Source organism: Chlorocebus sabaeus, chromosome 7 (genome assembly GCF_047675955.1).
Source record: "Chlorocebus sabaeus isolate Y175 chromosome 7, mChlSab1.0.hap1, whole genome shotgun sequence".
NCBI lineage: Eukaryota > Metazoa > Chordata > Mammalia > Primates > Cercopithecidae > Chlorocebus > Chlorocebus sabaeus.
The window spans coordinates 101,226,258-101,239,023 of NC_132910.1; the positions used below are offsets into that span (position 1 = coordinate 101,226,258).

The 12,766-nt window shown below is 33.9% G+C and overlaps 1 protein-coding gene across 4 annotated transcripts in view; it reads right to left on the reverse strand.

Moving 5' to 3' along the window:
* LRBA (LPS responsive beige-like anchor protein) overlaps window positions 1-12,766 on the reverse strand; it is a 764,757-nt gene that overhangs the window by 193,806 nt on the left and 558,185 nt on the right. For all 4 annotated transcript variants that reach the window (XM_007999974.3, XM_007999973.3, XM_007999976.3 and 1 more), the window contains 2 exons: window positions 11,124-11,239; window positions 7,045-7,157 (listed from right to left, as the gene is read on the reverse strand). In XM_007999974.3, the coding sequence (XP_007998165.2) occupies window positions 7,045-7,157; window positions 11,124-11,239 (229 nt within the window). The remainder of the gene's footprint in view (window positions 1-7,044; window positions 7,158-11,123; window positions 11,240-12,766) is intronic.

Here is a 12,766-nt window from a genome sequence, read left to right on the forward strand (position 1 = left end):
ACTCAATTAACCAATAAATGAATGAACAAATGCATAAGCAGTAACACTGGGGATCCTCTAGTTTTAACCAAATATTCAGCTTTTTTTGTAAAATGGATTTAATCAAAAAAGCCTGGAGCATAACCTGGGCTAAAGACAATAAGAGTAGCGCAATTTGAAAAGAAAAAAAGCTTTCCTTTTATAAGCAATAGCATGTTGCTTGTATGTACTAGGTACTTCAGCATGAGAAGTGAAAGGTAACTTGATAAATAACATTAAAATAGACCCAGCAACTGATGCCAAAAGTGGAAGGCAGTATTAGCATATTACAGAGTTTCTCAAACTTTCTGGGCCAAAACTCACATTAAGAAATATATTACTTTTGGCCGGGCGCGGTGGCTCAAGCCTGTAATCCCAGCACTTTGGGAGGCCGAGACAGGCAGATCACGAGGTCAGGAGATCGAGACCATCCTGGCTAACACGGTGAAACTCCGTCTCTACTAAAAAAATACAAAAAACTAGCCGGGCGAGGTGGCGGGGGCCTGTAGTCCCAGCTACTCGGGAGGCTGAGGCAGGAGAATGGCGTAAACCCAGGAGGTGGAGCTTGCAGTGAGCTGAGATCTGGCCACTGCACTCCAGCCTGGGTGACAGAGCGAGACTCTGTCTCAAAAAAAAAAAAAAAAAAAAAAAAAAAAATATTACTTTAAAAAACACACATGTATACACACTCAAACAAATTGAGTAGAAGATTTATACAATAAGCACAGTGATGTTTTCTCTTTTATGTTATGCTACGGTATCCCATTCATTTTTTAAAAATGCAGTTGTGAGTTACAGATTGAAAACTTAGTGTTCAGATTCTGAGTCTACCTATGTGCAACTTGACCCATTGGTGCATTAGTTTCTGCCTCTGTAAAAACAATAATGATGTTACCTACTTAAAGGGATTTTGTGATGGTTAAAGGAATTACCATGCACAAAACACTTAGACAAAAGCCTGGCACATAGTAAGTGCTCAATAAATATTAGTTAACAATAACAACGATAATAAAGTGGGATACTCCTGTCTTGTGAATTTCATAGCCAAGAAAATTGGGTTTTCATTGGCAAGTGGAATAGTTATCAATTGCATTTCAATCCAAGAACACACTGGTTTTTTGAAAAGGCACCCAGATTACTGTACAAATACATACTCTATATTCTAAACTAACTACACTGATCAACCAAAAGAAAATAATTGCCTCAGATTGTCTTGGTTTCCTTCTCTCAGAAAATCTGTTTTACACAATCACTTTCCAAACTAAAGAAAAGATAATAAATCACAGGTACAAAGGAAATCATCCTAATCTACAAAGGAAGTCCTGGTACTGAAAAACTCAGCCATCATAATTTATTTTTATGGTACGACATTTTATAAATATATTCCTGCACTGATTATAATTTCTTATAAAGAAATGTCAAAAAGAAAACGTTGAATCTTATCTCTTCCAAGGAGGTTGTCAAAATATAAAATCAATGTATGTTTATAAAATATGGATTAATGTCACTCCAAATTCTATGCATGGTTAGATCTGTCTTCTCATCAGTCAGAATTTCAGACTACTGATGAAATAACTGGGAAAGTAGAGGGAAAAGAAATCAACCTCAAAATTGATTCCTACCTTTTTCAGCTTTGAAAGAATAAATTAAACCATTTTATGCTAAATGAGGACTTTTTCAATACAAGAAGAGATTTAATTTTCATCAGTCTTTCAGAATAAAATAGATCTGATATTCTCAATGTACTTACAATACTAATTTGGAATGATTATAAAGAGATATTGTACATGGAATAAAAGCTTATACATTTAAAAAGACATTTTTTACATTGCTCCATTCAGATTTTTTTTTTTCTACAAAGAAGATCAGAAAAATAATACAGAAGAAAGGATGCTGATTACATTAATTCAACTTCAGAAAGAAAATTCCCAGTGCAACATGGAAGAGATTACCAAACAAAATTGTAGCTTTGTATGGAAGCTACTAAAAGTCCTCTGAAAAACAGCTTTGGGGAAATTAAAGATATAAATATGCATAAATAATTCAACACATTTTAAAGCCAGGCAGGCTATATTATCCACTTAAGAATGGAGATAAGATCTGTTTGTATTCTACATTAAGCTATGCATACAATGTTTTCTAAGATTTCACAAGTTTATTTAAACAAACAGTAATGTTTACAAAATGTATACTATGGGACAAATTTTAATACAATTCTATTATAATCATTATTTGTACTGATAGAGCTCATTTATGTATGAGCTGTATTTTTGAAAATGTGTGCATAAACAAATATTTGAAAACTGAATCACACTGTAAACATTTTGGCAAGCCTTAATACTACAAGGAATGAGATACTTTTACTAAGTAAACAATTACAACTATTTTATACGTGCAAAGTACAATTTTCAAATATCTGATGTGCTTGATTATTTCACTAAATGCAGTTGATTCCAAACTCACTTATTTCATCAATATTTAATGAAAGCAATTAGTACTAGTAGAACTCCATTCTCACGAATCTGAATGACTTTTGCAGCATTCACACTACTGTTAGTTTACAGGAAAGGAGATATTAGTTGTAAGATAGGTGGTAGAATGTTAGAGCTCCACACTTCTTCCCAGACCTACTAATTACGCTACTGTTCACTATCCAAATGTGTGCCCTTCAGTTCTTGTTGAAAGCACTTTTTATAACTATTCCTTCCCAGCCAAAAGGGCAAATATTTCACAAAATCTCTAAAAATATAAAAATGGATGCCATTACAATTGAAGTCACAAAATTACACAAATGACATTTCTTATGTCTTTGTTTAGTGGATGTGGACATATCTGGATAGAGGTTAATGAAAGCAACAGTTTTGTCTTGCAGCCCCCCCACCGTTTTACTTTTAATGTAACAAAATAAAAAAGCAAAATTACTATTGATCATCTAATGGGGCATAAGGTAACCTTATTTCTCATATCCTGAAGAAAAGGCATGAGTTAAAATAACATTTTACCCACCCAACAAAAGTATTTGACAAGTTCCTTAGGTATAGCTATAATATACAAATAAAAATAGATTTTAATAAAGGATTCTGTTTAGCTGGCCACTAATCTGCAATAGCATTTTTCTGATAAAATTTCAATAAATACTCATAATAAAAATCATACAGCCTACAAAATAAAATTGTTCTGGAGGCTTCCTTCTGGTCATTTAACATTTTTAGTAGAATAGAAACAAAGATGAGGGGCAGAGAATGGAGGCAGCTGGTAAAAAACGATGGTGTTAGGAAGAGGTAAAAGAGTTATGAGAACTTTTGTTCAGGTACAAAGATGGAGGAAGAGAAAAACATATCCTCAAAAACAAAGCAAAACAAAACAAAACAAAAAACAATCTCCCACTTGTCACCATCAGCTGCTATTTCATCAAGACAGAATCATGAGTCCAGCCCACAGTCCATCTTATTACTCATCACATCTTAAAGAGATTTCTAAAAACTCATCTAAAGCACAAAAAACATCTGAATAAGCTGTGTGCTTAAATATAAGTCCAAACAGATAGATTCAGCCCTGAAACAGAAGGCAATACTTCTAGGACTCTAGAACACGTATTCATATGTATGTCACTCATTTTGTGAAGCATATTTTATATTCTAACAAATTCACCCCCCAAAAATGATATTTTTACCTTTGCAAACACAAAATTCAAAATGTGGAGAGAGAGTAGGGTATAATAGCCTGAGGATTAAAGAGCTGCCCAGTTTTTATTGTTGACCTACTGCATGGCTCATTACACAAGTCAAATTAATACAGTCCTCATTTATTAGACTACAGAGCTCTACAGATTCCATAATTCTATGGGGTCTTAGAACAAATATGATATCAATATGTAAGGCCTTCCTTTTCTTTTTAATTTTTTTAAACCAACCATTTATTATTCCTCATGGTCAATGGGTCAACTGGGAAATTCTGCCGATCTGGGCTAGGCTTTGTTGCTCTTAGTTGGACTCCTTCATACGTTTGTGGTCAGCTGGCAGGTCAGCTGAGGACTACCTTGTTAAGGATGGCCTAAGCTGCCACAGCTCAAGTGTCCTCCGTGTGTCAGTCACTTCCTACCAGCAGGTTAACTTGGAAATGTTTAGGCATATTCTCAAAGTGATCACAGAGAAGCAAGAACAGAAACACACAGGCACTTTTTCAAAGCTCTAACTGTTTCTAGTTTGCTAACTTTTTTTTTTTCTTGCTGGTTTCTCTTTTATTAATGGAGGCAAAATACATATAACATAAAATTTACCATTTTTAAATGTACAGTTCAACAGTATTAAATACATTCACATTGTTGAACAATCATCACCGCTATCCATCTTGAGAACTTTTTTCAACTTGCAATCCTAAAACTCTATACCCATTATATTAAACACTAACTCCTCATTCTCTCCCTCACCCCAGGCCCTGGCAACCAGTATTCTACTTTTTGTCTCTATAAATTTCACTACTCTAAGTACCTCATATGAATGGAATCATACAGTATTTGCCCTTTTGTGACTGGCTTATGTCACTTAGCATAACATCCTCAAGGGCTATTCATGTTGTAGCATATGTCAGAGCTTCCTTCCTTTTTAAGGCTGAATAATATTACAATGTATGTATATGTCATGTTTTGTTTATCCATTTTTATGTTGATGGACATCTGGGTTGTTTCTATTTCTTGGCTGTCATGTGTCACGCTGCTACAAATATGAACATGGGTGTAAAATTATCTGTTCTTAACCCTACTTTCAATTCTTTTTTTTGGGAAACTACCATACTGTTTGACATATAAGCTGCACTATCATACATTCGTACCAGCATGCACAAGGGTTCCAATTTTCCAAATCCGTGTCAATACTTGTGATTTTCTGGGTTTGTTTTCATTAACAATCTTCCTAATGGTTGTGAAGTGGTATCTTACTGTGATTTTGATTTACATTTCTCTGATAATTAGTGATGTTCATTTTATCTCATTGGCCACTTGTATATCCTCTTTGGAGAAATGTCTATCGGGTTCTTCACCCATTTTTGAATGTTGTTGAGTTTTAGGAGTCTCTATATATTCTTGATATTAATCCCTTATTAGACAAGTGATCCACAAATAAGGCTTTCCTCTGAAAATTAAAACTCCCTTTTAGAGTTCAATAAGTAGATATAACAACTGGTACAATTTCTTAGCTCTAAGCACTATACTAGACACAAGAGATACAGAAATTAACAAAACAAAATCTTTGTATTCAATGATTTTGCCTAATACAGAGCACAGAGAAAAAAATGTTAAAATTATAATAAATTATGAAATGTATGATAACAAGTATATGGAAAGTACCCTGGGAGTTCAAATCTCTAGATAAAGAGAAGAACAACAGCAAAAGAACAAGAGGTGAACATGAGGCATTACAAGATCAGATGATACAGCAAAGATGGGGACAGAGACAGAAGATGTGGTAATAAAACAGATAATGGCTAGATCCTAAACACTATTGTTTGTCACGAGGAAAACGTTAACCTTCATTTTGACATCACTGGTAACTATTGTGATTGTCTGGACTGTGTGAAGAAGATCCTATCCTGTGGACGGAGAGTAGGAATTACTCCTGAACATCTTCCTGGAATGAGTAAATAAAAGAACACACTCTTAGAGTCCCTGGGCTCTAAGTAATGGAAACTGGATATGTTGAGTGAACTTGCACTTCTCATGCTGGGATCTGCAGACACTGGGCAATGATCCTCTGACCGAGACTGTGAATCACTGAGAGCCCTGTATTTCTGCTATGATTGGGTATTCAGTGGAGCTTTATATAAACACCTGTGGCCTAAGATGGATTTAGAAGAGTTAAGGGAAAGAACTGTGTATACCCTTGAAAAGTTAGTACTAATAGCAAGAAATCTGGTGTTGTGAGAATGTAAGAGTGACCTACAGGAATGAAGGACTAATATTGGGTCAGGGTACAGACAGGGAAGAAGCAACAAAGAGTCTCCAGGCCAAAGAAGTAGAAGACATAAACATTTGTTAGCTATTCCTAGAAATTACTAAGGAAAGAAGCTGTAGGAAAAAGACTGGATGTGCTGCTAACCTAAAAAAGGAGGGTAGAGACTTTGTACTCAGACATTAAAGGAAATACAACTCTGAATATAAATTGGAGGAATCAGTTTGAACCCATGTATTTCATCCTAAATTTTTTCATAGCACTCTCTAAAAAAGGGATAGAAATAATGACAAATTCAGTAGCAATAAGCAGAATAGACAAAACTGTGATCTCCAGATATTAATTCCCACAAGAAGAGGTCCCACCCGGGGTCCTCAAAGAAATAGATGATCCTATATCTGGGCCAGAAAAGGGTTAAGACTAGAGTGCCTTACCACACCAGAGATCATGCAAGTTATCAAAGACTGCAAACATGTGTCAAAATGTCACAGAAATAACTTCAAGAAGCTCCCAGTGGTCAAAGAAAGAACAACTGAACAACAGTAAATAACTGCAATGGATTGAAACATCAAATACATTTAAATCTATGAGTTCATAAAGATACTTTTTTAGTAGTCAGTTGGGTACCACTGGAGAATGCTAGGAATCAACTCAATATTTTGAAAACTGTTATGTAAATTAACAGAAAAGAGAAAGAATTAAACTTCTATCCTGTCTTTTCTCTGCAACGTACCACTGGATACCCTAGTAGTAGAAGAGAGGAAATGCCTCCTTATAGAATGAGTCCCATAAATAAGTGAAATAAAAGTGATATTTTAAATACCACAAATTTGCAATGCTTACTAAATTAATGAATCCATGCACTGAATATCAGTGCTAACATCACAAAAGAGAAGTAGTGTTTATCATGCACATTAAATTTTTCCATTTGAAAATACTGAAAATATATTTAAGAGGTAGTTATATTAAAGGTATGGCTATATTTGAAAAAAAATTTTAAGTTAAGTAAAATAACTGAAATCAATCCAATTTATTTTTATATGCTAGACAATTATATTTCAGATGATTACTGAGAAATTACCTTGGACAAATCTCTGAAGTTGGTGGGCAAGGTAAGATCCAGTTCTTCTGATTCATAATTAGTGATGACCCAAGGAAACACCGGATACTGATTTAAGTCATTATAACTCCGTCCTGATAGGGAAAAAAGTTACTTATAATTTATAATTTTAAAAATGAAATAAACCAATTCAGTAATATAATTTCCTAAAAATAAGATTAACAATTTTTGATTGCCAGCTATCATTCTCAGTATCCATACTTTATCTCGTTTAATCCTCACAACAATCCTATGAAATTATATCATCTCCATTTCACAGATGAAAAAATTGAGTCACAAAAGGTTAGGTAACTTGCCCCAAATCACACAACTCGTAATGGTCAAACCATATTCAAATTCAGATTTTCTGGTCCTAAGTTTGTGTTCCTTTAAACTACATTCGACAATTTTTTATCACTTGAAAGCCTGCCCCAAATAAAATACTCTTTTTTAAGACTTTAAAAAGCTATTTGTAATTCTCACAGTTTTTCAAAACAAGAATCCTTTCTCTGCCATTAATAATCAACCAACCAACTAAGCAATCAAGTTTAAATGACTTAACCCTGGTGGACATTCACCGGTCATCTGTAAAATGAGGGCACTGCACTAAATAACTCTGAAATTTCTGTGGTAGTTTTCAAATCCTATAATCCTCTGAAAATAACGTGCAGTATTATCAGTGTTGCTTCCTTACATGCCCAAATGCGGCTACATGCTCCTCTATACCTCTTTCTAATGACATTCAATGACATATTTAGATTTATTAAAAATACAAATTACAGCAAAAGAGGAGGTAGTCCTTCTACATACGTACAGTAGTTTTTTGGATATTACCTTTTTAGGATATTACCCTGGATATTACCTTTTAGGTAGCATAGTGGATGAGATCATTGTTTCTGGAATCAAAAGTGCTGGTGTTTGAATCCCAGCTCCTATTTACTAGTCTATACCTATTTTTAGTTAGATTTAACATGAACAGACTTTTATGGCAAAAATATAAGAGAGACAAGTATATAAATATCATTTGAATTCCTTTCTTATTATATATTCTATCATTTCCATTCCTTTTTCTTTCTCAAATATATACTGATGTCATACCAATACATAGCTGAATATTAAAGTAGTTCTCTGTATATACTCTTGATATCTAAGCCTTTTTCATGGTCTAATGTTTTTAACTTTTTATTTTACTCTATTCGTCTTAGGTTTGAGGCCTATTAGGGTACCAGAGTTCATTTTTGGCTGACCCGAAACAGTCTTATAAAACATTAAAACAATGACATTTTTAATTCATAGGTCATTAATGTCACTACATATTTCTATCAATAATTTTAATTTCTCCATAAAAAATAACCAAACATGGCAGCAGAAAAAAAAGTATGATTCCCTTTTGCTCCCCCATTTCCTTCTCCTTCTGATTTAAATGTTGGTAAACAGTAAAATCATCTTGTCCCATCTATTTAAATAATCAGAAATAATTTTTTATTGTACCTAAAAAATGAAGCATATGTACCTGCTCAGTGTAATTAGACCTTTAATTAAGTTAAACTCAATACACAGTTATTAAATATCAACCGATGGCCATTTGGGAAATGCATCAAATTATGAGAATCTATATACGACACTGAAAATAAAGTAAAAGAAATCTTAAATGAGACTTAACTCCACCCTCTAATGCACATTTAAAAAATCTAAAGCAAATGATCGATTCTGTATTTATAAAAAATGTACAGGGAATATACTTAAAAGACACTGAAGGCACAATAAAAGCTATTTGAGAACAGATCATTTCATAAATGTTGCTCCATAATCATAACTGTGCATTCAATATGGGTTAATTGATTTACTACATGCAAAATACATCCATTAAACTTGTTACATAAGTTTCCTCTCACTACTACTTAAAAATTCTTAGTCACTAGTTCTATAATTTCTACTAAATTCAACATAACCATTGACATTTTCTTCATGCCTTTTCCTCAGCTGACTGTGAGATAAACTTCTAATAAAATTTAGAACTTTCAATGTGAGCCCCTCAACTTCTAATTCTTTGCAACATCCCGTCACTCTTTCCCATTTCTCTAACAAGGTCTTTTCTTTGCTAAGAGTAATTGCTTCACCTGAGCTCTCAAACCTGTTTCCCTCATAACTTGAATGGTTACTTTTCCTCTCTCCTCCTCTTTCATCATTTTTCCTCTCTGTCTCAACCCATCCTCTGTTAATAACACATTTAAAAGAACCATAATTGGCCGGGCATGGTGGCTCATGCCTGTAATCCCAGCACTTTGGGAAGCCAAGGCGGGCAGATAACCTGAGGTCAGGAGTTTAAGACCAGCCTGGCCAACATGGTCAAACCCCGTCTCTACCAAACATACAAAAATTAGCCGGGTGTGGTGGCAGGAGCCTATAATCCCAGCTACTTGCGAGGCTGAGGCAGAAGAACCTCTTGAACCTGGGAGGCGGAAGTTGCAGTGAGCTGAGATCGTGCCATTGCACTCCAGCCTGGGGAAGAGGAGAGAAACTCCGTCTCAAAAAAAAAAAAAAAAAAAAAAAGATCTGTAATTACATCTACAGTTACTATTTCATTTCAAACTATTCAGCCCTTATAATCAACCGTTTTTGCTGGCCTTAAACATGAACCTCTATGAAGTAATAAGGAAGCCTCTAAATACCAAACCCAAAGACAAGTTCTGTCCTCATTCTGAAGTCTCCCTCTCCATTCTGTAATATTTGACACAGGTGAAAATTCCTTCCTCCCTCTTTTACCTTGCCTCCCAAGACATCTGACTTACCTCAGTACTCCTACTATATCTACAAATTCTAGGATCACTCATTCCTTTTTGTCCTTTACTAACTTTCCTTCTTTCTTCTTCTCATACGCAAAAGAATTTCCCTGTCTTATCTCACTGCTTTCTGTATTATCTTCCTTGCTGAACTCACATCTCTCCGTGATTTCCTCTCTATGCAGATGAAATCCAACAATGTCTTAGTTCTAAGTTCTGAATATCCTCCTTGCCCTATACTTCCAAAAACTCTTTCTGATACCTTAACTTGAAAGTCTTGCTGGCACAATAAAATCATCATCTTTCCCTAGATGAAATTTTCTGACTTCTTTTTCCATTAATTGCACCACCATTTTCCCAGTAACACGGGCCAGAAGCCTGGAAGTCTTTTCAGATACTTTCTTCTCATTTATCACCTACATTCATTCAGCTGCATATATGGCTGATGCCTTGTGAATTCTTACAGAATTTGTTTCTTCTTTTTAATTCCCACTGATACCTAATGGAAGCCCTCATTAGTACACACACACACACACACACACATAGAATTACTTCCTAAATTTACTTTCTGTCTAGTCTCTATCCACCCAAATTTATCTTACATACACTGCCTCCAAGTTAATTTTTGATGCAGCTCTAATAACACTTAGGTGCTCAAAAACTTTCAAAAGTTTCCCAATGAACTGACTGCTAACTCTTCAAACTGACAAGAAAATCGTTCTTCACACTAACATTCTTATTTTTTCCCATTATATATTTACGAATATATACTTCATGCACACATAAATATACAGTATACACATAGATATACAAACTATACCATTCATTGCTCTCTAGGTACACTTTATGTATTCCCATCTTTGTATGTTTGCTTATGCTTTCAGTCTTAAATGGAATGACTTCTAACATTTCAACCACTTCCTCTGCTAGTCAAACAGTATCCATCCTTATAAAACCACTGAAACCTTATTTTCTCCTTACTCTCACCAACTGGGTGCAAATAATTTCCCTCTCTCTCTGTCCTTTTAATCACCACAGTACCTTGAATTTTTTACTGATATATCCCCTGTTCTAGAATCACGTAAATATTCACATCTGTACTTAAAATGACTTCTATGAGAGTAAGCAACATACCTTATTCTCTTTGTATACCCTTTGTAGTATTCTAGTAGCAATAATGGCAATAGAACAAGCTAGTTATACCATTACTCAAAATAATCTAACAACTGAAATCAATAATTTATTGTCTAAAATAATCAATGAATGGAATTAAGTTACCTGCTATCGTGTTGAGAAACATCAAGTACTCAAAATTAGAAATCTCTCTGTGTTGCCATCGCTGGGTCATGTTAGAAGCCTTAAAAAGCTGACGTGGACTAGCTAATGAAATACGTCTGCAAGAAAAAGAATTCAATGTGGACTCCATCTTGAGATTAATTATATCACAATATTAAATCATGAATTATCTGTGCTTATTCATTCATAATAATATCTATAATTCTGAAAAGTTCTACTCATGTTAGACTAATGAATACTAGAGAGGTTTCAATCTACAATTCATGGTTGAACAAATGATGTAGACTAGCCACAGATCTATTATACATGTTCTATTCATTCAGGTAAGCTGTCATTACAGTGCCATTATAAAGTATAGGTTCAATAAAAGTTGATTAATAACAGTATAATTAATAATTCACTGCTTTACTGATATAAAAAGAAATTATAGTAGCTGGGAAGTGCATATAAAATTATATTCACATGTCTTTATTGTAATAGTTATCTTAAAGAGAATACATTTTTACATTATAAATTTAAATATATTTGCATATACTTTGTATCAAAGAGAAGAGAGATTCTAAACTATTTAGGCGTCTGCTCATGGGGTAAAGAGAAATTTTTTTAAATATAGCTTAATAGAAGACAAATTTTCCTGTGGCCTCATAATGAAATGTAAACATCAGTGAATAGAACTGATCAATACAAAAAGCAGTGGGAAACAGATGGCAGAATTAATTATTACATTCAAAGCCTAGAATCTCAGGGAAATATGCTGTCACAGTTCTTTCTACCACAAAGAACAAGGTAATTATTTTGTAAAAGGTTCACTGAAGTATAATTTACATGCCATAAAATTCATCCAATTTGTATAATTCAGCATTTAAAAAAAAAAAATTTGAGAGTTGTGCAATTATCACAATTCACTTTAGAACATTTTCTTCATCTCTTCTCACCTTTTGGCTAAAATCAAGTGTAGAATATTTTCATCACCACAAAAATGTGCCTTATACCTATTTACAGATAATCTTCATTCCTATCCCCACCTACAGGCAACTAGCAATCTACTCCGTGTCTCTAGTAAACCCACCTTTTCTAGACATTTTGGATCAATGGAATTATATATTAGTATGTAGTCTTTTGAGTCAGGTTTCTTTCACTAAACATAATGTCTTTGAGGTTTACCAATATGGTAGCATGTATCTATAGTTCATTCCTTTTTATCGCTGACTAGTATCCCACTGTATATAGAATACAGCACATTTTATCTAGTACATGGACATTTAACAGTTTTTGCTATTTATAAATAATGCTACCATAAATATTCATGTATATACCTTTATATGAAAATACGTTTTCATTTCTTTTGGGTAGATTCCTAGGAGTGGAATTGCTAGGTTGTATGTTGAGTTTATCTTTAATTTTTTGAGAAACCACCAAATTGTTTTCCAAGGTGGCTATACCACTATATGTTCCAATTAACAATGTATAAATTCATCTCCACATCCTCGCCAATACTCGCTCTTGCATTTTGATTATGACCATTCTAGTTAGTGTAAAACAGTATTTTTAATGTATGTTGTTAAGCATCTTTTCACTTGCTGATTGGTCATTTGTACATCTTCTTTGGTGAAATGACTAATCAA